At 35.2% G+C, this 26,854-nt stretch overlaps 2 protein-coding genes and 1 non-coding gene across 3 annotated transcripts; 2 read left to right on the top strand and 1 right to left on the bottom strand.

Annotated features, from left to right (window-relative positions):
- Window positions 1–1,808: 1,808 nt before the first annotated feature.
- LOC131022579 (40S ribosomal protein S6-like) lies at window positions 1,809–4,158 on the top strand. The gene is made up of 6 exons (XM_057952087.1): window positions 1,809–1,958; window positions 2,082–2,146; window positions 2,982–3,039; window positions 3,137–3,245; window positions 3,333–3,605; window positions 3,713–4,158. Exons 1-6 carry the CDS (start codon window positions 1,953–1,955, stop codon window positions 3,949–3,951), a joined length of 750 nt encoding a protein of 249 aa, XP_057808070.1. The 5' UTR covers window positions 1,809–1,952; the 3' UTR covers window positions 3,952–4,158.
- A 1,182-nt stretch (window positions 4,159–5,340) lies between these two features.
- LOC131024015 (U6 spliceosomal RNA) lies at window positions 5,341–5,439 on the top strand. Its single transcript, XR_009101611.1, has one exon. It is a non-coding gene; the product is annotated as a U6 spliceosomal RNA (small nuclear RNA).
- Window positions 5,440–6,622: 1,183 nt separating this feature from the next.
- Window positions 6,623–8,326, bottom strand: LOC131022944 (expansin-A15-like). The gene is made up of 4 exons (XM_057952485.1): window positions 8,317–8,326; window positions 8,032–8,119; window positions 6,849–7,079; window positions 6,623–6,746 (listed from the first exon to the last, which is right to left on the bottom strand). The coding sequence occupies exons 1-4, from the start codon at window positions 8,324–8,326 to the stop codon at window positions 6,623–6,625; spliced, it is 453 nt and encodes a 150-aa protein (XP_057808468.1).
- Between the last annotated feature and the right edge of the window lie 18,528 nt (window positions 8,327–26,854).

Below are 26,854 nucleotides of genomic sequence, written 5' to 3'. Positions count from 1 at the left end.
AATTATAATTAACATTAATACATAAATACATACATATATATATATATATATATATATATATATATATATATAGGGAGAGGTTCAAGAAAGAACCATAAATAAAAAAAGAACGGAGAACCATTTTCAGCCATTCGATTATCAAGATCTACGGTGGATGTATCATCTTGTTGGATGAATGCAGATCCTGGGTTCGAATCCTGAAGGGAGCAATTTTTTTTATTTTTTTGAGTGCATTAATTTTAACAGCGAATGCATTAATTTTTACAGTGAATGCATTAGATTTGATGGTTCTCACGTTCTCACAAATAATGTAGTTCTCTCTAGAACCACACCCTATATATATATATATATATATATATGTGTGTGTGTGTGTGTGTGTGTGTGAATCGATAACTCTTCATATCCGGTATTTATTCACTACCAATTATATAATTATTCACGGAAATTTCATTGAAAATGGAAGGTCGTAATTTTTGGGATTTCATTAGATTAGTTTTTCTATCCAAAAAACATAGGAAGACAAAAAAAATTACGCCTGACGAATTTTCTATAATCTAGGGTCTATATTGGTCTAGTTATATTTTAATTGAATATATTTGAGTTAAATATATATATATATATATAAATAGATAGATAATTGATATTATGAAAAAGAAAAAATATTAGAAAGTAAAATAAGTTAAAAGAAAAAAGATAAAATATGAATTAAAAAAAATAAAAAATAGATTTGATGAGGACTAAATTATGCACCTTCGCTGTGCTAAACAGTGCTAGAATATTTTTCTCAATTATTATTATTATTATTATTATTTAATGTTATTGTCACTGCTATCTTGAATATTGGTACAACGCTGACTTGACAAAGCTGACTTTATTAATCGAGAATTATCTTAACAGCTTAACCATGTTCTCGTCTTGGCAACTCAGCCTCGACAATTCGGCTATACTTTGACTCGAATAGTCCAGCCTTGGCTCCCAGCGCTGACTATTCAGCTCGGAGACAAGACTTATGTAATAGGGGTTTGGGCCTGCCTATCTACTTGAATTAATGGGGCCTAAGAGCCTTAGCTTTACTTTAATGCTTATAAATAGGAGTTTGGTTATTAGATTATGGACTTTCTTTGATTTATTCTTCTCACCATGTAAAATGTAAGCTCTCCAATTATAATGAAAACTTGGAAAATTCATCTGTGGATGTAGATCTCACAATCGAACCACGTAAAATCTTCGTGTCATTTATCATTGTACTTAAGGTGTTGATTCTTGTTATATCAGGATTTATTCAAAAAAAGATAAAAGAGAAGATAATTTTTTAAAAACTAATGATTAAATAAATATACTTTCCTCGTCCCACGAATCTTGACATGTATTCTTTTTTGGGCCGTCCCACAAATCTTGACACATTTCCAAATAAGGTAATAAGTATTACCTTCTATCTCATACTTTATCACTTTTATTACATTCTCTATTCTATTTTATCACTTTTATACTTTATTAACTACACACTTAAAATACTAATCTACAACTCCTTAATTCCCGTGCCGAAACCAAACGTGTCAAGATTCGTGGGATGGAGGAAGTATCCATCCGTCCCACGAATCTTGAGTCATTTTCCTTTTTCAGCCGTCCCACGAATCTTGAGTCATTTCCTTATATGACAAAAAAATTCTCCTTTATTCACCTTTTCACCTATCACACTTAACATACTAAATGTTACTACTTTATTAATTTTGCGGGACTGAGGGAGTATATTTTAAATCTAATGTTTATATAAAATAGATGGGCCATTGCCTAATCTTCTTGGGCCAATCATCTTATTGGGCCTATCAACATTATTTTGGAACACGTATTTTATAAAGTCCCATAAACCATCTCCGAAACCCTACCATCTTCGAAACCCTAGAGAGCGAGAGAGGCCGCAGTTCAGTGTGATTCTCACATCCATCTTCGATATGAAGGTTCAATCCGGATTGCTTGCTCATCTTTTATTGGAGATTTGTAATTTGTTTTTCTTTTTATAGTTCAATATAGACAATCCGGTTTGCTTGATGGGGATTTATAATTTGTTTTTCTTTGTATAGTTCAACATAGCCAATCCGACGACTGGATGCCAGAAGAAGCTGGAAATTGACGATGACCTAAAACTGTATGTCCTCGATTCTTGTTTGCTTTCGAATGTATTCGTTTCTTGTTTGCCTTCGAATCGCGTGTTTGATGATAAATACTTTTTTATAATTTTGTTCAATTCTTGATAATTATCTGTATAAATTAGCTCTTTGTCACCTTTTTTATATTTAACTTTTCGAGTTTTTAGCTCTGTCTAAAAGTTCAGTTGATATTTGCCCATTCTTTCGACTTTGATTTGAGTTGAAATCTGCGAACTATTGAATTGTTTTAAAAGGAGAACTCTGGCGAGTTTTGTCTGTTTAGACCGCGAATGTTGAGATATTTCTTTCGTCAGCTAATTAGTTCGTGGATTGTTGACATTTTTCTTCCGTTAGCAAATTTTAGCTACAGATATGTTCTCATATTATGGTTCTCATAGGCAAACTTTAAGGATATCCCCTTAACTTTGTTTATGTCATCCATGTTAATATTAGTATTCTTAATTATGTATTCCACTGAATTCCATAAGGAGTCTTTTTTTGCTCATTGCTGATTGTTATGGAACGTTCCCTCTCGCATTGTTCTTCATATCTTGGTTTTTTAACAATTTATTTATTTTTATTAAAAATTTTCCAAAAGCATGAGTTACATCTGGATTTGTTTCTATTCCTTTTAAGGATTTTAGTGTGCAAGGAATATGGTACTTAGTGATTAAAGTTAGACTCATGGTGTTGCATTTGTGCTTCACTGAACACACCATGAACCCCATCTTGTTGTTATTCGTAGGTTTCTAATTTAGTAGTGTTTGGTTGTGTCTGGGGCTGGACCAAGCTGTAATCAATGTGCCTGATCCTCGTTTGTTTTGTAATTTGCAGCCGTGTTTTCTGGGACAAGAGGATCTCTCAGGAAGTCAGTGGAGATGCACTTGGAGATGTATGCTTTGATTTGTTTATTTAGTGCTCCTAAATGCTAACACTAAATTTTTCTTGATTATATTAATCCTAACATGGCCATGGCCCGATGATTTCAGGAGTTCAAAGGGTATGTTTTCAAGATTATGGGTGGTTGTGACAAGCAGGGCTTCCCAATGAAGCAGGGTGTCTTGACACCTGGTCGTGTGAGACTCCTGCTGCACCGTGGTATGTGTTATGTTCCTATGTCTCCCTCTTTTTAATAGTTTTCTATCTTACATAAATTTTCTAATTGAAATCCATTAATTTGAACAGGTACCCCGTGCTTTCGTGGCTATGGAAGGAGAAATGGCGAGCGCCGAAGGAAGTCTGTTCGTGGCTGCATTGTGAGTCCTGATCTCTCTGTCCTTAACTTGGTGATAGTGAAAAAGGGTGACAATGATCTTCCTGGTCTCACTGATACTGAGAAACCAAGGATGAGAGGTCCAAAGAGGGCTTCAAAGATCCGCAAGCTCTTCAACCTTAACAAGGAAGATGATGTTAGGAAGTATGTTAACACATACCGCCGCACATTCACCACCAAAGCTGGTGAGAGTTTTGCATTCATTTCATATCCAAAAACAATGATCCTTGTGTGACTTTAAACCTATTTTGATTTCACGTGCTTGCATTTGCCATCTACTTTATGAACACAGGCAAGAAAGTCAGCAAAGCTCCTAAGATTCAAAGGCTAGTCACTCCACTGACCTTGCAGAGGAAGAGAGGTAGAATTGCCGAGAAGAAGAAGAGAATTGCCAAGGCAAAGTCAGAAGCTGCCGATTACCAGAAGCTTCTTGCACAACGGTTGAAGGAGCAGAGGGAAAGACGTAGTGAGAGCTTGGCTAAGAAGAGGTCTCGACTCTCTGCAGCCTCAAAGCCATCCATTGCTGCTTGATGTCTTCTAGGATCATCCTTTGGTGAGTCTTGTATGTTGTTGCCATGTGCCATTTTGGCCTTGGACTTTCACTGGTCTTAGCTAAGGAGTTTTTAACTATGTTCTGCTACTGGCTATTTTGCCTCTGAGAAAGTTTTGAATGCTTGTTTTGTTTAATACTCTGTTTAGAATATATTAAATCACTGCTTGCAGTTTTTATTGGGATTACTTACTCTGTTTGTTACTTTGATCATGGAACCTAAATTGTGATGATAGTGTGCATGTTTTGGTCTAGCAGTAGTGTACTAGTGTGGCTTATGTTTGAGGTCAAAAGATAAAAGAATTTTATTTTTTTGAGGCAATAAAAGATGGTGAAAGGATTGTGAATTTGTTATAGGATTAATGTGCATAAAATTTATATTCTTTTTTAGATTTCTTATATGTTTGTTAGAATAGCCTTTGAACTCCTAAAGGGCTTGTCGAAAAGATTTAGAAAATTTTAAAGCTTGATTTAAGTATTTGCAATTGCGAAGTTTGTTGTTAAAATTTCGTTATTGAAACTCTCGTAATGAAGGTGCAATGAGACGGCTTTACGTTAAAATTGCGAAGTTTGTTGTTAAAATTTGCAATTGCGAAGTTTGTTGTTAAAATTTCGTTGCTCAAGCTCGAAATTTTGTTGCTCAAACTCGTAATCTGAATAACACGGCTTTGCTTTACGTTCAGAAGAGACATTATTGTCAAGTTAAAGAGATTAAGTGCTGCTGATTTACATGGTTCTCTCATTATTATTAAAATGATCGAAGTAGAATGCAAATGCATATTGATGGCAAATCTTATGCTAATTGTTAAAAATGAAACTGAATCTAAAAATCCAAGTGTTATTGCGGATTTAGTATATCACGTCTACATAGTAAGAGAGGAGATTGTTTTTGTTGGGTGGGACAACTACACCACCTCATAAAAATCAGAAAAATACGTCCTCATGCATTATTGAAACCTCATAAAAATCAGAAAAATGCGCACAAAAAAGAAAAGAAAAAAAGCTAACAAATAAGTGTCCTCATGCATTATTGAAAGTTATAAGATGGAATTGTACAGACTATAGAATGTAGAGTTAATTACGCTACACCTGTTGATCCATAAAATTCCTATCTACATCAACGCCCTACGGCCTAAAATTGAAAGGTTTAATGGCGAGAAAAAAATATTTTTAGCTAAATTTTAGTCATTATCTAAAAGAAACTAATTTTTTAGCAATAATCGCCAATTTAGTCACAATTAAGTGATTCGATAAGAAGCTAGTCCTATATGCTTTTGAGAACAACTCTCTTATGTTCTCTTGAGATTCACCTAAAGGTGAACAAACGAAACAATCATCAAGAAAAGTGAAGCATGGCATCACCCAAAGATATTCTCCTAATTTTAGATTATCCGATAAAATTGGAACTAAACAAAGAAGATTAGCATGGCCCCTGCGCAAGGATAAATCGAGAAATGGTTTAGATTACAAACAAGTAGTGCAAAACTACAAAAAGAAGTGGATTGAGCTGCAATTGGTTCAGAATTCAAAAACTGATGCTACCTGATATTGGTCATGGGGTGAAATTATATTTATGCACTTGTTTGGATAGACGTTTGTTGCATCTCATGCTTCTTCTTAATTTTAATGTTTTTTTTTTTTTTTTTTTTTTTTAAATTATACTGAATTTTCGATACAGATCATTGATCAAAGACTATGGAGCTGACATTAAGATATCTCCCCTTGGTTGAAGGATGTGTTAGTAACTATAACTGGTATTATTAGCGGTCCCTGAAAACTCTATTTTGATGCAGGTTTTGTTTTTATTTGCAATTTGTTTCTTCTCTTTCCACTTCTAATGGTACTTGCAATTTTCTATTCTTGAGGTGAGTGAAAATGTTACGGGGTGGAAATTAAAAAATATATATATATATATAAAATCTCAAGTTTGTCGTGAGGAAAATTATGAGAAAGAACATGAACATTATATTTTACTATAAATCCAGAACACAATGTAATTGTAGTCCACTTTCCTCTTTCATATTTATGGATTTCCTGTTGTAATATACTAGCTACAGTCTACAACATTTCTTTGGTGGTTCAAAGAAATGCACATTTATTTTTAGTGTCTGCAAATATGGATTCTATTACCCCTACTTTGTGTTGATATATTTATGATTCTTAAGGTCGAAGAATGTAGTGTAACATCATAGCTCCTACTCCTTCAATATTCTCTCAAGATGCCTATTTATTCACATTTCCATATTGGGAAAACTGGTGCAGACATAAGGTAAGCCAATGCGATGTGTTAAAATACTCTTATCTGAATGATGTTAATTATATAATTGCTCAATCAATGAAGATGTGAACATAACAAAATATTAGTGGAATATGTTTAATTTTGTATAATTAAAAGGGTTAAGTATCAATTTGTCCCCTAACGTAGAGGCCCCTGTAGCTATTAACACCCTATGGGCCGGGGTGTGTCAACTAAACCCCTAAAGTCTATAATTTTCGTCAACTTGGCCCCTCACCCTAACGGAGCATTAACTTCGTCCGTTTTATAATTTTTTTTTAATTTTATTATGTGGCCCTCTTCTCTTCTTCCCCAGCCACGCGATTTCTGGCGAGGTTACCGACTATTTTTTACCTTGACCCCCCTGTTTCGATCTGTTAGGAGAGGTGAGAGAGAGAGGGAGAGCGGCGACGACTTTTGCTGTTGTTGCCGGAGGTCGAAACTGGAGGTGAAGGCACGGTGTTGGTGAACCTTATCCCGCCCTTCCTGTTGCAGGCCACCCTGCGTTTCCATAATTCCAATTTTGCAGAAAATTAGGTTTTGTTTTGAGGGAAATTGAAATTGAAATTGGGGGAAACTGAAATCTAGGGTTTGGGGAAGAACCTCCGGCAAGAAACGGGGATGATTCCAGCTTTGTACTGAGCGATGTGCTGGAAGTCGGGCTGACAGAGGTCAAAGTGGTGGAGGAGAGGGTTGCACCAGCCGCCGGCATTGTTGGGGAGGGCGTTGTTCAGCGGGCAGAAGTTGGTGGCGGTCACGGTGATTGAACTGGGGAGGCACCACCGCTTCTCGTCGGCGCACCGGATCTCGTGGCAGGAGCCACAGTTGAGGCTAGGGCTGGGAATTTTGGGATCGGGTAATCGGGTACCCGATACCCGACCCGAAAAAATACCCGAAAAAATCAAGGTCGGGGTCGGGTATTTAGGCTGTGAAAAAATCGGGTATCGGGTATACTTGAATTACCCGATTTTTTAATTAATAAATTTTAAATTGTATAATTAAATTTATTTATATGAAACTAAAAGTTAAAACACTAAGCTTAAGCTGGCAGCTGCCCACTGCCTTTCGGCCCTTTCCCATTTGAAATTGAAGTCCCAATCTCAGCCCTAAGTAATCCCTCCCCTGCTGCCGCCGCCCCCACTCCAGGGCAGAAATCCCTCTCGGTCTCCCGTCTCCGATGAGTCGGCGCCCCTCGCCGCCCGTCATCGCCCAGACCAGAGTCAGTCGCCGGTGAGGAGCTCGCTCCCAGTCTCTCCCAGCCACGACCCTCGTCCAGTCGCCCCTTCGTTCCGCCGCCGTCGGTTCGCCGAACTTCTTCTACGTCTTCTCTTCTTCTTCTTCTTCTTCTTCTTCTTCGAATCTTCTTTTTTTTTTTTTTTTTTTTAAATACAGATTTTCTATGTATGATTTTGTATGATTTGTATGAATTTCGACTGAATTCATTTGGGGAATGGCGTAAAAACTATCGGGTAATGGGGAATTTCGACTGAATTCATTTGGGGAATGGCGTAAAAACTATCGGGTAATGGGGAATTTCGACTGAATTCATTTGGGGAATGGAGAATTTCGACTGAATTTCGACTGAATTCATTTGAGCTTTCTTGATCTGCTTTGAATTGGCTCGATTTAGGGGAATGGTGTAAAAACTATCGGGTATTAGGGTACCCGATTTCGTTTTCGGGGTCGGGGTCGGGTATAGGGTTTAGGGGATTTTCGGGTTCGGGTACCCGATTTTTTCGGGTAGGGTACCCGAACCCGACCCGATTCCCAGCCCTAGTTGAGGCTGCTGTTGAACAGGGCCGTGCTCAGCGCGGCGGTGTTCGTGTCGTACCCCTGGCTGTAGAGGTTCTTGTACCCACACGAGCCGATGAAGGCTCAGACGATCGACGAGCTCCATTCTCTTGAGGTTGAAATAAATTTCCGGCGTGTTTCCGGTGAATTTGGTGGTGAAGAAGGTGTGGGTCCCACCACCAAAAAAAAATAATAACAATAGTTAACAGTGTTAACTCTCTGTTAAGTTGGAGGGCTTAATTGGAGGAAAATAGGTATTTTAAGGGTTTAGTTGACACACCCTTGCCCATAGGATGTTAATAGCTACATGAGCCTTTACGTTAGGGGTGAAATTGATACTTAACCCTAATTAAAATATCCACTGGATTATTTTCATCTCAAGGTCTAGTTTATCTCATATGTGCTAGACTTGATACATGATAGTAATTCTCATTTTGTTAGTTTTACTGTAAGCAGGAACTTATTAAAACTCAAAGATTTAAAACATGCGTTTTGAATAAAAGTTTGTCCACATTGTCTATGATATGATAATATAATTCCCGGTTTGAAATTTAGAAAATAAAGCTATGTGATTTTGGTCATGGTGTTGCTTAGATGTTTGTTAAGTCTCATGCTTCTTAACTTTAATACTACTTAAACCACACTGAATTTTTGAAACAGATCATTAATTGAAGACCTGGAGCTAGCATTAAGGTATGCATACCCTGGCTTGCACGATTGCTTTGTAACTTTAACTGGTAGTGCGGCCGAACAAAAGCGGGCAATTCGGCTAGTGGTGGTCTTAGATATACTCGGGCGTACCGTACAACTAAGTTGCATCTTCACTTAGACTTTGATCCATACCCTAATTTAAACCTATATCCTGATCCAAATTAACCATATAAATTACACTATTTTAGGTACGGGTCAACCCAATTGTATGGTACACCCGGGTGTACTCTAGATTTTATGATTCGGGCTAATAGCACAGAAATTGATAATAGATCCCTATTATGCGCAGTCCCTGAAAACTCCATTTCCTTATGCAGGTTTATTTTATGTAACTTATTCTTTTCTCTTTCCACTTCTAATGCTACTTATTTAGATACTAGTCTATACTAATATAAAATGAGTCTTGGACACAATATGTGAATTGTCTATTTTACCCCTATTACATATTTTTTTTACGATTCTTTTTTACATATTATATATGTATAAGAATATATTAATTAATTAAACATTTCACTAAATCGATGTGATATATATCTATAGCTATTGATAAGGCTTATTATTAAATATATTTATTCTATAAATTATATTTAGTAGAAGTAATGAACTAATTAGATTTTCTAAAAAAAAAGTTGTAAGAGATAATAGAATTAAATAGATTAAATTATTAATTTAAAAATTAAATATAATAAATATTATATTTATATTTATTATTTTATCAAATAAAATAATATTAATTATGCATACAACATACGCTCTTTCTGTTAGTTTTCTAAGTGTATATTATGACTTTTGCTTGTGCAATTTTCTATTTTTGAGGTGACTGAAATTGTTGTGGGAAGGATATAAAATTAAAAATACAAAATCTCAAGTTTGTCATGTTGTGTCGAGGAAAATTTTGAGATAAAACACGTAATTACATGTTTGAATTATTATGCTGTAATGCCCCGCTCTTTTAAATATATATTAGATTAAACATGTGCATTAGTTATAAAATTCTTTTAATTATTTATTGTGACTATTTTATTCAGATAATATTATTTCAGCAAAAGTCTATATAAGAGATACAGAGCTGCGATTTAATATTCAATCATGAATCAAACCAATAATTAAATTATTGGTTTAGCTACACGTGTGAGACCTTGCATTACCAGTTGATTGATTTAATCAATAGTATTAGAAATTTTAGATTTATAACCGATTTCATAAATCGTGTTATTTAAATCGAATTGTTAGAATTATAACTTGAGCTTATGTGAATAATAATTTTATTATTTCACGCTATATGTGTTTAGTATTAAGTCGCGAATTAATTCCGACTTTCACGTATTAAATCCCAAGTTAAGGATTTAATTAATACGACGAGTATTTAATTAGCAAGAATTGGATAATTATTAAGAAACGAATACGAACTATGAGAAATTAGATCTCGATAAATAGTCACATCAAACCTTCCCCTCCAATACACCATTACTGCAGAAGTTTTTCTAAAGATTGCAGATTTCTTCCTGTAGCATATCTGAACTCCATCACACCCCAAAGTTTCCTGTAGCAGATCAATCCATAGTTTTCAAAAGCTGTTGAAATCCATCACACCCCAAAAGCCCCAATTTCAGGAGAAGATATTCAAAGATGGCAGGAGAAAATCTTCAGCAATCTACAAGTTTTCAAAGATGGCAGGAGAAAATCTACAGCAATCTACAATTTTCAAAAGCTGCATTTAAATTCTCCTACTCCCTTCAAAAATTTCAACCATCTTAAATTCCGTTGTCTGCGGAAGCTCCTCTATATAAACTCACAATTGTCAGTTCAATACTCATCACTTTCACTCCCGCAAAAGCAATACTCCATTGTATTGAAAACTCTTAATTTTTTTTCATTGCAAGAGCTCAAGTGAGCTCCCTTCGCCGAGCTGTTTCTTCACCGACCGGCCACTAGGCTCTGAACCGAGAACGTGTACTCGTTTCTCCATCTTCAGGCTACCAAATCCAACAATCGAAAGGCCGAAGCCTTCTCTGTTTTTCCCTGACCAAAGACCGCAATATCCTTCGGCGGCCAACGTCGAATTCCCGACTTAGCCACCGGCCAACTTACGGCTTTCGTTTCTCACTATCCTTACGATGAAAAAGGATCGAGAAACCACCGTTGTGTAGCCTGATCTACCTCGCACGAGGAAGACTAAGTCGTAGACCTTCGCGGCTAAACACCATCGCGGAACGACGACCGGAAAACCCCCGACGAACAACTTCCATTAGTGCTCACTTGGACAAGGGTAAGTTGACGCCCTTATTTCGATGCATTCCCGTTTCTATTATATTATGGGAAATTTCTGGGGTATAGATGGGAGTGTGGTGAATATTTGTACAAAGTTTTATGTTATTTGAACTTCGTTTACTACCCTTTTAAAATTTGAGAAGTCTACTGCCAGTATCTGCTGAAACTGTCGTGAGGCAGATGATTAGGTTAATTATTTCAGTAACCATATGTTGATATTTAGCTCTCAAATTTTTATTGTATGAAGATATATGTGTTAGCTATCTGCATATAAAATTTGAGGTTATTCCGGTAACGTTTGCTATTTTGTAAAAAATCTGGACTTTCAGTTGGCAGAAACTGCCGAATCTGGTAGGCGATGGGAAAATCGCTATATCTTTTAAACTACTTGGAGTTTTTCAACATACTTTTTTTTCAATTAAACTAGACTCAAAGAGGTTTCTATTGATATGAAATTCGACTCCTACGAGTTCGGAGTAAAAACAGTTTATTAGTTGAAGTTGAATCTATACAGTTTTGTTGAGATGGAAATGATTCAAAATAATTCCTATTAAGGATTTTAAAGTTTTATTGTTGATAAAATATCACTTTTAGATTATAAATGAGCTATTGATGTGTATATATATATATTGGTGATTGGCATTATTAAATGGGGAAAAGGAAAACGTTTTATGTTTATAGAATTATTCTTTATTTATAATAGATAAATAAATGAATAATATAAAATGGAATTTCCTACATCCTCAAAGGTACATGAAATATTTTGATAAAGGAAGAACGATTGTATATGAGTTAGATATAGTCGTTTAAGGAAATATGGGTAGTTAGAGAAATGAGTGAATAGTGATTCACTGCATTTGTTGTTATCTTTTCTATTATTCACTCGAACACATGTTTTCGTGTTATCAAAGGTTCAAATAAACAAAAGCGTCTGAGTAACCTATCGCGCTAAGGAAAGAGAATCATTGTCTTAAGTAGCAAAACACTGCAATCAGGTGGGCATTACTTTTACTATACGTATATAGAGATCCCCTGCGTGTCGTAGGCCTCTTATACGAATGAATGCATGAGATGATCTAACTGTTAATTTCAGTTTCATATATATATCAAATGAGTTTAAATGTTATGTTCAAGCAAGTTATTTCATGACAAAATCTTTGAGTTAAAGTTATTTCAAGTATTGTCTTGCCATAAAATGTTTAAATTTTAGTATGATATCTATCTGCTTTGGCTTTGCCAATGATGCAATCGAATTCGGGTCCTGAGCAGTTGATAGCTATCCTGCCAGGGCTAGTGTACACCAGTGACCGTGAGTCATCTAGCGGGTTGGCCGGTCAAGTGACCGTGAGAGGTGGCCACCTCTCCGGCACACAGTTCCAGATATGATAGATTACAAGAGAACTTAGACTGCAGTCGAACTTTAAGAATCACAACTGAATTTAGTAAGCTTGGGCCTTTTTAGCGAAAAACCCCTTGCTGTACTGTTTATGATGGCATGACAATTTAAATCTTTACGAAGCATGTTATATTTCATAGTAGGCATATGTGCCCACTGAGTATTTTTATACTCAGCCCTGCATGTATTTCTAAATATGCAGGTTGAGCAGCTGATGGAATGGAATGATGTTGAGCGGGTGTTCCTTTGACATTTCAAGAAATGTAACCTTGAGTATACATCTTCATATGTATATCTCACACGTTTTCCGCTGCAAAACACTTTAATTAGAATAACTCTATGTTATGAAGTTGTGACACGTGTTATTGGGTAACCCACCTTAATCAGTTCTCCTTTATGTGTATGTTTTATAAGTATCCAAATGATCATATATGATCCTAGCATTTTATCTATGAGTGACATTTCCATATACTTTAATGTTAAGTAATTGTCCATATCCGTTCCCACTCATTAATTCTCATCCCAAGTCATAATCCCGGCTAAATTTGTCATTATGGGTTGCGGGCTGTGACAGAGTGGTATCAGAGCGGTTCGTTCGCTCTGGCCCTAGAAACCTTATTCTAAAAGAGTCGAGTCTAGTTTGATTCTTTAGACTTACATGGGTTTATATGGCACCGCTCAACACTCCATTGCATCGTGCTCAATCAAGGAAAGAAGGTAACTGTAGTTCAACGTGTTAAAGATGTTATTGTTCTAAGATGTTTTATGAATATGTTTATGTAAAGAGCATGCTATGATGAAATGTTGAATGTTTTGTCTTTCATGGCATATTTTCGCAATCTATGATGTTATGATCAGACGAATAATAGAAAAATTGACATATGTTTTCCCAGAGAACATAGATTGCTATAAGTTGCATGATCACAATTTCAAAAAGAACATAGACTACTAGGTTAGTAGGATATCTCTACAATCTAGATTCTTAAGGTGATGATGTAGAAGAATGAAAGAGAACTTAGAGCATTTCAGCTCCCTCAAGAAAACAATGATTCTTTTGAACTACAAAGAGGAATGAAAAGATATGTACGAGGTAAAGGAAAAGCACAGAATGACGATACGCGACGAATTCAAGGTAAACGTTGCATCAAAGGTTGAACCATAGTCTCTATGTTCGAATGTTCAAGTGCGACGGAACATCGAATCGACTTTTGCTATACGATAGATTTTAAGAATAGTGTGTTTCGCCTGTGTACGTATGTCTGTGTGTATATGTCTTAAGAGAGGTTTGGGGTTCGAGATCAATAGGATAGGGAACCTTAAGATAAGTTTAGTTGTCATGATGAGCTTATGTTTTGTTATGTATAGTATGTTCATGGCTCTCCAAGTTCGGGACGATGTTTCCCGTGTGACTGGGAGGTGATGATGTTGGACCTGGCCAGTCCACATGATCCAAATCTCAGTAGACGTCTTTTGGGTTGAAAATCCATGTGTTTCAACTTTCGGTTGAAAAGCCAGATGGGTTCATACTCGAGGTCATTTTGTTCGACCTAGTAGTTAATCATTTCATACCCTCTGGTCATTCTTTTGATTCTCTTGAACAATTTCTACAACACCTTGCTTTGATGTTGTGTTGAGTTTGAGCCTTGCAACTCGTGAGTTGTCATAATAAGATCCCCTTGTTTGATAAGACCAAGAAGTGTTAGTCTACCGATATAGTATACTACCCAAATTATGGCTTCGTATAATTGTGTCTCATTGTAATTAGTTGAGATTAGTCTTTGTCCTATAAATGATATCGACCACTCATTATGATAGAAATTCAGAGTTCAAGCTAAGATCGTAATATAGTGTTCGAGTACGAGGACTTAAGTTAATTGGTCTACGATAGTTTTAAGTGATTCTTATTTTTATAGATCTAGATTGTATGATGTTATGTGTGAAGTATATGCCTTGAGATGTGAAAGTTCGATGGAGTTTAGTTTACCCAAAATTGGGAACTTTTGAGTCAATGGTTAAGATGATTAATAGATGATGAAGATGAGTCCATGAGATGTATATGATGATGATTGATGGAGTAAATTGAGTATATGATGTCAATTGATGATTTTGATATGAGTTAGTTTAATAAAATTAGGGATATGTGTATCTATGCTCTAATTTGTAAATTGATGGGTTATATGTGAGATTAATTGGCTAAGATTGATAGATCTATGAATGGATTAAGGTATCATGTGTATTTATTAAATTTCAAAGAGTTTACTTTAATAAAAATTAGGACTTTTTGCCTATGTGTTATTTAAGTGATTTTGGCTTAAGATATATGTATTTGAGCATGATATTAGTGTATAATTATGTTTGAGTAAGTCTTTTGTTGGCTAAGAAAATTTTTGACTTAGTTTAGTTTGTATGAGTTTTTGAGTTTTCATATTTTGAGAAGTCGATGATTGATAAAATGAGGTCTAATTGCTTTATGACCATTATGTGAAAGTTTGTCATGTTTTATTAAGAGTTTTATGATGATACATGAAGTTTCATTAGAGTTTAGTTTACATGATAAAAGGGAATCTATATGTGTATAATGATTTATATGATGAATGAGATCATGTTTGAGTATTTGAGTAATTTTGAGCACGAAAATGAGAAGAGAATTTTAATGATGCGTTCGTTGAAATGTTTTACTTAAGATTTGAGGTTATGATGTAAGAAGAGAGTCAAGATTGAGTATGATGAGTATTATAATGTGCTTGAATGTTTTCAAGTGCTATATGTGTTTAAAATGAGCTTTGATTGGTTTTCATTGAAGGGATGTTGGGTTGAGCATTTAAGAGTTTGAGATGAGATTTTGGTGAATTTCGTAGGCCTACTGACCTACTGTGATCGATGGTTTTTAGATGTCTAATAGCTTTGAAAATTTTATAGCAAATCCCTACATGAGTCTTAAGCACACCGGTAAAATTTTAAGTCATTTGGACTTCGTTTACTATTTTTTTTATAAAATACAAAACCTAAACTGCACATTACTACCGAGAATTTCAGAGAATAGGAGAAAGAGTCATTCATTTCAGTATCTTCCTGTGTGATCTAGATTTCAACATTTTTATGGTATTAACCTTATTGTGTTAGCTAGATATCCACCAAAGTTGAGCCCAGTTTGACAACGTTTACTAATTTTCAAAAATCCAAGTTTTCGATTCCTCAAAACTGCCGAATATGGTAGACTGTAGTAAAACAGTCATATTTCCTACAATACTTGGAGTTTTTGACTCTACTTTTTTTTATATGAAACTAGACTCGAAGACCTTTCTTTTGGTATGAGTCTCGAGTCCAAGAGGTGTCGGAGTCAGAACAGGTTAGATTTTGAAGTTGAGTCAGTGTAAACACAGAGCATGTTTTGATAATGTTTGATTGTGTTTTCTTATGGGCCTTAGGTGATTGTGTTGTCTATGTGTTTGAATGAGATTAGAAGAGCCTTATATGAGAGACAAATCGAGACTTAGAACCATGATTTTCTTGAAACCTATCCTTGAACTTAAGGATTTGAGATGAGTGGAGAGTTTATATAGAGTTAAGTAAGGAGATAGAATATGAGATAGAGCATAAGTTTCCTTTCATGTCTCTGATAACCATAAGTTTTTGATGTCGAGTCTAGAATAGTATCTCTAGACTTCTAAGAATGTCAGTAACCCTCAGCTCGCAGTCACACTGCCGCAACAAAGGTACAATAATAGTTTCAAAAATATACATATATGTATTTCAGACGTTATGAAAGTTTTTCAAGAAAATGTGCGCCTTATGTTTACGATGCTATGTGAATGCTTTTTTGTCGTGTTTGGGACTACCCGAACCCATAACGACTCAATGAATGTATTTCGTGTTTGGGACAACCCGAGCCCTTAACGAATCAATGTATGTATGTATGTATGGTCGAGTTAGATTCCTTGAATCTTTCCGGCATAAGCAAAGTTTTCATGAAAGGGACATTAAATGTCCATATATGTTAAGGTTTCAAAAGAAACAGAAGTATGTATGTATGAAAGAATGAGAAAGCTTTATGTTGTCGTTTTAGGCTAGAATGATGGGTCCTCTTACAAACCGTTTGAGTACCACCCAAGAATGCTTTGAGAATGTTAATCGTGATAGCACCGCTTGATCGATTTAAGTAAAGACTGGTAAGATAGAAATGTTTAACATAGAGATGTTACAACATAGAGGCAATGCTTTAAGACTAAGGATTCACTTGAGCTATTTCAATAGCGGTGATATTAAGTTTTTCACATAAGAACTTATGTTGCTTATGATTATGATGTTAGTCGTGATAGCTTGGCTAGAACAACATAGAATGGACTTTCATGGTATCAGTAACTTATGATGAAGTACTTATTAGTAAGTGCTTTAAGTTAGAAGTTGACTTAGAGCTTTATAAGAGATAAGAAGTTGACATGATTGGGGGCGAAGCTCCCATTTGACTGAGTGATTCATCGTGCTGGGTCTGGTCAGCCTATATAACTAAGATCTCGGTGATTGTCAATTAGGATTTTGACCTTGAGTAGGGCGTCATCCCAATGTATAGACTCACACTATGTAGTTGTCACAATAAGATCTTATTTTACCACGATAAGCACAGTAATGACTAGAATGACTTAGTTTGCTGTCAGTTCTCGAAGTACTAGAAGGTGATATTCTCACAGTTAGAAAGATACACTAAGCATCAACCTATCTTTTGACCGATAGTCGGTAGAAACAAAGCAACTTCTGGAATCCCAAGTGGAGAACCAGGGCAGATAACTAGTATGATAGAGTTTTCAACAAAATGTGAGGACGTGCTCCAAATATGGTGGACACTTATGAGAAACGCGTGAAGGAGTTCGCAAACGAATGGCGTCATGAGATATTCAATTCCCCTACCAAGCCAAAGAAATATTACGTAGGAACAACCAACGAGCAAGACTCTCACCATCGAATCACTGCTACCAAGGGAGAATGGGAAGACTCCGACACAATCTGGATATACACCACCTCAAGATGTGGTGAAGGAAAGAAAATGGAATGAAGAAAACAACAGAAAATTCGAGAATAGAAAAAGAACTTTAGAATAAGACTTAAGATCTAACCTAGCCTCAGAGCCAACAACCTCACACTAGAAAGGTGATTGTTTCGGCTATAGTATCAAAAGCTCCATCAATAGGAATGTTCAAAGGAAGCAAGTATTTGTTTTAAACTTCAGAGAACTTGAGCACTATGTCTCATTAGCCCCAAAGTTGAATTACTTGACTTATGACTTAGAACTCGTTGTGGTTGTGCACGTGTTGGAAATTTGGAGATACTATCTCTACGGAGTTAAGTGTGAGGTCCTTATAGCTGACAAGAATTTGAAGTGCTTTTTCGAGCAAAGAGATTTCAATGTAAGACAACAGAGACGATTCGAATTAGTGAAGAATTATGATGGTACCATCAATTGGAAATTAAAAGAAGATGTTTCACCACTAAAAATGAAGTATTGATTGGTGATTGCCTTATTCAGTTTAGTAATTGTTCAGCATCCAGAGACAATATCAAGCTGTGTAGTTGCATTAATAGTTAAGTGTGAATTGCGGGAAAGGATTATAAAAGCATGAAATGAAAATGGATATTGGTGAGAAAATGTGTCTCGCCTTGAGAATGAGAAAAACGAAAGGATTCGCGAAAGTCAGGAATAATGCACTAATGGTTAGTGGAGGATTGTGGATGTATACACTAGGTATTAAGTCTCGCAGTTAAGAAAGTATGTGATTAAGAAATATGAGATAGTCCAAGCTCAAGGCTTAAGTTATGAAGAGAAATCAGTTTAGTGACTAGATTGTAAGGTTCAAGTGTTACGAGGCAATAATGTTGTTCTCGTCATGTAGTGGAACCATCACAGGATGAAAAAGGCTACAAAAGAGATGAATGAAACGAATGACTAGTATCACAAGCTAGAATACCAGGTATGCAAATTTCGGGACGAAATTTATTTTAAGGGGGGTAGTATGTAATGCCCCGCTCTTTTAAATATATATTAGATTAAACATGTGCATTAGTTATAAAATTCTTTTAATTATTTATTGTGACTATTTTATTCAGATAATATTATTTCAGCAAAAGTCTATATAAAAGATACAGAGCTGCGATTTAATATTCAATCATGAATCAAACCAATAATTAAATTATTGGTTTAGCTACACGTTTGAGACCTTGCATTACCAGTTGATTGATTTAATCAATAGTATTAGAAATTTTAGATTTATAACCGATTTCATAAATCGTGTTATTTAAATTGAATTGTTAGAATTATAACTTGAGCTTATGTGAATAATAATTTTATTATTTCACGCTATATGTGTTTAGTATTAAGTCGCGAATTAATTCCGACTTTCACGTATTAAATCCCAAGTTAAGGATTTAATTAATACGACGAGTATTTAATTAGCAAGAATTGGATAATTATTAAGAAACGAATACGAACTATGAGAAATTAGATCTCGATAAATAGTCACATCAAACCTTCCCCTCCAATACACCATTACTGCAGAAGTTTTTCTAAAGATTGCAGATTTCTTCCTGTAGCATATCTGAACTCCATCACACCCCAAAGTTTCCTGTAGCAGATCAATCCATAGTTTTCAAAAGCTGTTGAAATCCATCACACCCCAAAAGCCCCAATTTCAGGAGAAGATATTCAAAGATGGCAGGAGAAAATCTTCAGCAATCTACAAGTTTTCAAAGATGGCAGGAGAAAATCTACAGCAATCTACAATTTTCAAAAGCTGCATTTAAATTCTCCTACTCCCTTCAAAAATTTCAACCATCTTAAATTCCGTTGTCTGCGGAAGCTCCTCTATATAAACTCACAATTGTCAGTTCAATACTCATCACTTTCACTCCCGCAAAAGCAATACTCCATTGTATTGAAAACTCTTAATTTTTTTTCATTGCAAGAGCTCAAGTGAGCTCCCTTCGCCGAGATGTTTCTTCACCGACCGGCCACTAGGCTCTGAACCGAGAACGTGTACTCGTTTCTCCATCTTCAGGCTACCAAATCCAACAATCGAAAGGCCGAAGCCTTCTCTGTTTTTCCCTGACCAAAGACCGCAATATCCTTCGGCGGCCAACGTCGAATTCCCGACTTAGCCACCGGCCAACTTACGGCTTTCGTTTCTCACTATCCTTACGATGAAAAAGGATCGAGAAACCACCGTTGTGTAGCCTGATCTACCTCGCACGAGGAAGACTAAGTCGTAGACCTTCGCGGCTAAACACCATCGCGGAACGACGACCGGAAAACCCCCGACGAACAACTTCCATTAGTGCTCACTTGGACAAGGGTAAGTTGACGCCCTTATTTCGATGCATTCCCGTTTCTATTATATTATGGGAAATTTCTGGGGTATAGATGGGAGTGTGGTGAATATTTGTACAAAGTTTTATGTTATTTGAACTTCGTTTACTACCCTTTTAAAATTTGAGAAGTCTACTGCCAGTATCTGCTGAAACTGTCGTGAGGCAGATGATTAGGTTAATTATTTCAGTAACCATATGTTGATATTTAGCTCTCAAATTTTTATTGTATGAAGATATATGTGTTAGCTATCTGCATATAAAATTTGAGGTTATTCCGGTAACGTTTGCTATTTTGTCAAAAATCTGGACTTTCAGTTGGCAGAAACTGCCGAATCTGGTAGGCGATGGGAAAATCGCTATATCTTTTAAACTACTTGGAGTTTTTCAACATACTTTTTTTTCAATTAAACTAGACTCAAAGAGGTTTCTATTGATATGAAATTCGACTCCTACGAGTTCGGAGTAAAAACAGTTTATTAGTTGAAGTTGAATCTATACAGTTTTGTTGAGATGGAAATGATTCAAAATAATTCCTATTAAGGATTTTAAAGTTTTATTGTTGATAAAATATCACTTTTAGATTATAAATGAGCTATTGATGTGTATATATATATATTGGTGATTGGCATTATTAAATGGGGAAAAGGAAAACGTTTTATGTTTATAGAATTATTCTTTATTTATAATAGATAAATAAATGAATAATATAAAATGGAATTTCCTACATCCTCAAAGGTACATGAAATATTTTGATAAAGGAAGAACGATTGTATATGAGTTAGATATAGTCGTTTAAGGAAATATGGGTAGTTAGAGAAATGAGTGAATAGTGATTCACTGCATTTGTTGTTATCTTTTCTATTATTCACTCGAACACATGTTTTCGTGTTATCAAAGGTTCAAATAAACAAAAGCGTCTGAGTAACCTATCGCGCTAAGGAAAGAGAATCATTGTCTTAAGTAGCAAAACACTGCAATCAGGTGGGCATTACTTTTACTATACGTATATAGAGATCCCCTGCGTGTCGTAGGCCTCTTATACGAATGAATGCATGAGATGATCTAACTGTTAATTTCAGTTTCATATATATATCAAATGAGTTTAAATGTTATGTTCAAGCAAGTTATTTCATGACAAAATCTTTGAGTTAAAGTTATTTCAAGTATTGTCTTGCCATAAAATGTTTAAATTTTAGTATGATATCTATCTGCTTTGGCTTTGCCAATGATGCAATCGAATTCGGGTCCTGAGCAGTTGATAGCTATCCTGCCAGGGCTAGTGTACACCAGTGACCGTGAGTCATCTAGCGGGTTGGCCGGTCAAGTGACCGTGAGAGGTGGCCACCTCTCCGGCACACAGTTCCAGATATGATAGATTACAAGAGAACTTAGACTGCAGTCGAACTTTAAGAATCACAACTGAATTTAGTAAGCTTGGGCCTTTTTAGCGAAAAACCCCTTGCTGTACTGTTTATGATGGCATGACAATTTAAATCTTTACGAAGCATGTTATATTTCATAGTAGGCATATGTGCCCACTGAGTATTTTTATACTCAGCCCTGCATGTATTTCTAAATATGCAGGTTGAGCAGCTGATGGAATGGAATGATGTTGAGCGGGTGTTCCTTTGACATTTCAAGAAATGTAACCTTGAGTATACATCTTCATATGTATATCTCACACGTTTTCCGCTGCAAAACACTTTAATTAGAATAACTCTATGTTATGAAGTTGTGACACGTGTTATTGGGTAACCCACCTTAATCAGTTCTCCTTTATGTGTATGTTTTATAAGTATCCAAATGATCATATATGATCCTAGCATTTTATCTATGAGTGACATTTCCATATACTTTAATGTTAAGTAATTGTCCATATCCGTTCCCACTCATTAATTCTCATCCCAAGTCATAATCCCGGCTAAATTTGTCATTATGGGTTGCGGGCTGTGACAGAGTGGTATCAGAGCGGTTCGTTCGCTCTGGCCCTAGAAACCTTATTCTAAAAGAGTCGAGTCTAGTTTGATTCTTTAGACTTACATGGGTTTATATGGCACCGCTCAACACTCCATTGCATCGTGCTCAATCAAGGAAAGAAGGTAACTGTAGTTCAACGTGTTAAAGATGTTATTGTTCTAAGATGTTTTATGAATATGTTTATGTAAAGAGCATGCTATGATGAAATGTTGAATGTTTTGTCTTTCATGGCATATTTTCGCAATCTATGATGTTATGATCAGACGAATAATAGAAAAATTGACATATGTTTTCCCAGAGAACATAGATTGCTATAAGTTGCATGATCACAATTTCAAAAAGAACATAGACTACTAGGTTAGTAGGATATCTCTACAATCTAGATTCTTAAGGTGATGATGTAGAAGAATGAAAGAGAACTTAGAGCATTTCAGCTCCATCAAGAAAACAATGATTCTTTTGAACTACAAAGAGGAATGAAAAGATATGTACGAGGTAAAGGAAAAGCACAGAATGACGATACGCGACGAATTCAAGGTAAACGTTGCATCAAAGGTTGAACCATAGTCTCTATGTTCGAATGTTCAAGTGCGACGGAACATCGAATCGACTTTTGCTATACGATAGATTTTAAGAATAGTGTGTTTCGCCTGTGTACGTATGTCTGTGTGTATATGTCTTAAGAGAGGTTTGGGGTTCGAGATCAATAGGATAGGGAACCTTAAGATAAGTTTAGTTGTCATGATGAGCTTATGTTTTGTTATGTATAGTATGTTCATGGCTCTCCAAGTTCGGGACGATGTTTCCCGTGTGACTGGGAGGTGATGATGTTGGACCTGGCCAGTCCACATGATCCAAATCTCAGTAGACGTCTTTTGGGTTGAAAATCCATGTGTTTCAACTTTCGGTTGAAAAGCCAGATGGGTTCATACTCGAGGTCATTTTGTTCGACCTAGTAGTTAATCATTTCATACCCTCTGGTCATTCTTTTGATTCTCTTGAACAATTTCTACAACACCTTGCTTTGATGTTGTGTTGAGTTTGAGCCTTGCAACTCGTGAGTTGTCATAATAAGATCCCCTTGTTTGATAAGACCAAGAAGTGTTAGTCTACCGATATAGTATACTACCCAAATTATGGCTTCGTATAATTGTGTCTCATTGTAATTAGTTGAGATTAGTCTTTGTCCTATAAATGATATCGACCACTCATTATGATAGAAATTCAGAGTTCAAGCTAAGATCGTAATATAGTGTATTATACATTCTACTAGTGTATTACTCGTCGAAATTTCGACGGTACATACTTTTTGTAATTTATATATTTTATGTTATTCTTATGATAATTATATAAAATAATTTTTTATGTAAATTATTTATATAATTAATTAAATTAAATTAAATTAGTAATACATTTTAAATTATATTAATCTCAACAATTTTTAGCAATTAAATTATTAATTTTGTTGAGATCATAAAAATACCCATTAATTTTCATATGAAATTTTATAAAAAGTTAACGCGTAAGAAAAAAAAAGAGTAGAAATACATATAAATTTGACATAGGTATGATGGCGGATTGATTTGTTGCATTTGTTGTTACAAGATTTATTAATTTTGTTCAATTTTTATTCTTTTTTTGCCTTTTGACCATAATTTTATATGGAGTTCGAAAAATCATAATTGAATTGTGAGTATCATATAATTCCGAACTTCTAAAAGCATAACTAATTATGAAAATAATCTCGCCTGATATTTAAAAGACCATAACTGATTTATCGAACATCGTATCATTTGGAGTTTTAAGACCAACCAAGTTGTGGGCATCATCTCGTCGCAAACTTGACATATCATCTCTAACTTCTGAGCATTATCTTGTTTGAAACTTGAAAGAGAATCATCTCGTCTAAAACTTGAAAGAGCATAATCTTGTCTGGAGTTTTGAGCATCATCTCATCTAGAGTTTGAGAGAGCATCATCAAATATGAAATTATATTCAACCATGACTCCAATTGTCAACTATCTAACAAACATAACTCTAACAATTTAGATATTTTATTTATATATGTAATTTTATTAGTTCAAACTCTAGAGAGAAAGGAAAGAGAAGAGATCTTAAAGCAGTAAAAGAGAGAGCGTGTGCTTTATTTCATCATCGTAGGTATTTATAGGCATTACAGTCGGGGTAAAGTAGTAAATTCGTTTGGTCATCTATTCCGCATGCTCGCCATTAAACTAATTAAGGCTATTATTAGATTATAACTTGTCAGGTCGTTGTCCCCTAATTACAGAGCTGGATTCTGTCCTCATCATCCCGCTCTGTCTAGTAGCTCTGGATTTCCTTCCTTGGGGCAGACTTTTACTCTTTGGCTCCGCTCTGCTAAATAGCTCCGCCTTCTAGCGAATTGTCTCTGGCGTGTGGCTCCGCGCTCTGGCTCCAATAGCTTAGCTCTGACTCTGGATCTGGCGATTTGGCTCTGGCTCTAACTCTAACGACTTAGCTCTGACTCTGGATCTGGCGACTTGGCTCTGGCTCTGACTTTAATGACTTAGCTCTGGCATCTCTGCTCTGGCAGCTCTGCTTTGGCAACTTGGCTCTGGCCCTCTGGAAGCTCTGCTCTGGTTAGCTCTGGCTCTGGAAGCTCTGCTCTGGCAACTCTGCTCTGGAAGCTCTGCTCTGGAAGCTTTGCTCTGGCATCTCTGCTCTGGTTAGCTCTGGCTCTGGCATCTCTGCTCTGGCTCTGGCATCTCTGCTCTGGTAGCTCTGCTCTGGCAGCTCAACTCAGTGGTGACTCGGCAGCGGACGAACCGCAAGTTCAGCGGCGACTATTTCGCCGGAGTTTAGAAGAAGGAACGACAACGGGTTATAGGAAAAAGAAATCTTAGGGGTCTTGTATTAATTGCTTCGAATGGAGAATTCTCATGGGTTTAAGAAGTGGAAACATAATCGAACTAATTAAGGAATGGAAGAGGGAGTCAGAGATGAGGCGGAGCAACGCCGCCCTTAGGACGGCGGCGACGCCTGAATTTGAAGGGGGAATTAGGGCTCAATTTGAGTGTGCAATCGACTTTAGAGAGAGAAAAGGATTGAGAGAAGAGAGAGACAGTGAAGGGGGAGACGATGCCGACCTGATTCAGGGACGGCGGCGATGGGGTGAGGAAAATGGAGGCGTGAGGAAGAGGGAGGCCTGACTTTTGTTTTAAAAGTGAGAATGAGAATATATAAATTGGATTCTCAAATGCCACGTTGCAGATTGAGATTGAAAAGAAAGAATTTGAGGCCTGCCATGTAGGCTAAGGCCTAATCGTATTATAGAATAGATATTATTATTATTATTATTATTATTATTATTATTATTATTATTATTATTATTATTATTATTATTATTATTATTATTATTATTATTATTATTATTGTTGTTGTTGTTGTTGTTGTTGTTGTTGTTGTTGTTGTTGTTGTTGTTGTTGTAGTAATGGACGAACATAAGCAAATAAAGTTTGCAGAAATGAAAAATATATTTTTCTTCCCTATATAAATAAAATGTATGGATTTATTTTATAAAAAATAAAAATAAAATTTTAATTATTTTGATAGACATATAATAAGATTTTGTTTTAAAGTAATCAGTTTATAGAATTTGCGCCTTATTATGCAAACATGTAAATCAATGACCGGACCCGTTTATAATTTACATATACGTGCATGTCTCAATTCAAAATTAATTTTATTGAAAATTAAGAATATAAATATTATATATATATATATATATAATATAATATAATATAATATATTGCAACATATACATATAATATGTACGCTATTGAGAAATATAAAATTAATAACAAATATACATCTAATCACTAACATTCAATTAAAATAATTTATCGTATATAGATTATAATTTTTTTCTTATCAGACATGTAAATCTAATTTTTATCTAGAAAAAATAAATAATAAAATTTATTAATTTAGATTATATGTAATGTTAATATTATATATATATATATTATTAATTATATTTATTATGATTAATGAATCTTTATATAGAATGTAATAGTTAATTAATTAATAAATGATGAAGATTATATATGGTAAATTTTGAAATGGTGAGCTTTTAGATATGCCACATAGGTTAAGGCTTAATCCTATTATATAATAGATTCGTCCACCAATTCATGTCCTAATTTACCATTTTGATCTGTCAATCAATTTGTGTCATACTTATTTTTAGTAACTATTTCCTTAACAAATAAATCATTTTTTCTTAAAAGTCGTGTCATCTTCTTCACTCAACAAATAAACAATAGTACATTTTTTTTAAAAATCCGTGCCCCCTTCTCCTAGGACACGAATTGGTGGATGTAGGGACTATTATATGTGTTCGCTTATTTTATTAACACGCCACAAGTGTACGAGTGCAATTGTGTATAGGCAAGCAATGTCGAATCCACATAGACTAATTAATATCAATTCATATCCTAAATTATTATTCTCTTTCTGGATAACCAGGAAAATTGGGATTTTATTTTTAAGATTAAAGAAAATAAATCGCAGGAATTAAATAAACTGAGCTGACAGATATGAAAAATCAAATATAAGTAAACATCCCAAGGCAAAGGTTTCAACAAATTCAATCTCAAAGCTAGTCTACACCCACTCCCGTGGCATACAAACAATTGCTTACATGCAAGGTTACTGTCCCCGAATCACTCTTAAACATGCAACTCCCAAAAGTTCATAGGATTAATGTCCTCACAAATATAAATTTCCTTTAGAATTAAATAAGTGTGTTCTATGTTCTTCGTTCAGGTAATAATCATCATTTCCCGATATCAAATTAAAACCCAAGCAATAAAGCAAACAATAGACACAAGAACATAAAAAAGAAAAATAACTTGATAAATTGAATCAAAAACTGTCAGAAATCCAAATTTGTTTACTCCCTAAACCCTGGGAATAAAGTGTTCTAGCCACACATAGACATATGAACTAGATCAACAAAATCAATAAAGAAAATAAACATTCAACAAATAAACCGTATAAAAATATGTGAATCTTCAGTTCTTGCTGTGCTTGTGTTCTCCGTCTCTCTCAACTTTCAAAAGAT

The sequence above is a fragment of the Salvia miltiorrhiza genome, chromosome 4 (genome assembly GCF_028751815.1).
Source record: "Salvia miltiorrhiza cultivar Shanhuang (shh) chromosome 4, IMPLAD_Smil_shh, whole genome shotgun sequence".
In the NCBI taxonomy this organism is placed as follows: Eukaryota; Viridiplantae; Streptophyta; class Magnoliopsida; order Lamiales; family Lamiaceae; genus Salvia; species Salvia miltiorrhiza.
The sequence above is the reverse complement of the archived record's forward strand: the minus strand, read 5'-3'. Positions and strand labels throughout refer to the sequence as shown.

Coding starts and splice junctions, on each gene's coding strand:
- LOC131022579 (XM_057952087.1), top strand. Junction 2,147..2,981: donor ATTGACGATGACCTAAAACT/GTATGTCCTCGA, acceptor TGTAATTTGCAG/CCGTGTTTTCTGGGACAAGA. Junction 3,246..3,332: donor GAGACTCCTGCTGCACCGTG/GTATGTGTTATG, acceptor TAATTTGAACAG/GTACCCCGTGCTTTCGTGGC.
- LOC131022944 (XM_057952485.1), bottom strand. Junction 7,080..8,031: donor AGCACGGCCCTGTTCAACAG/CAGCCTCAACTA, acceptor AATTCCCAGCCC/TAGCCTCAACTGTGGCTCCT. Junction 6,747..6,848: donor ATCCCCGTTTCTTGCCGGAG/GTTCTTCCCCAA, acceptor ATGGAAACGCAG/GGTGGCCTGCAACAGGAAGG.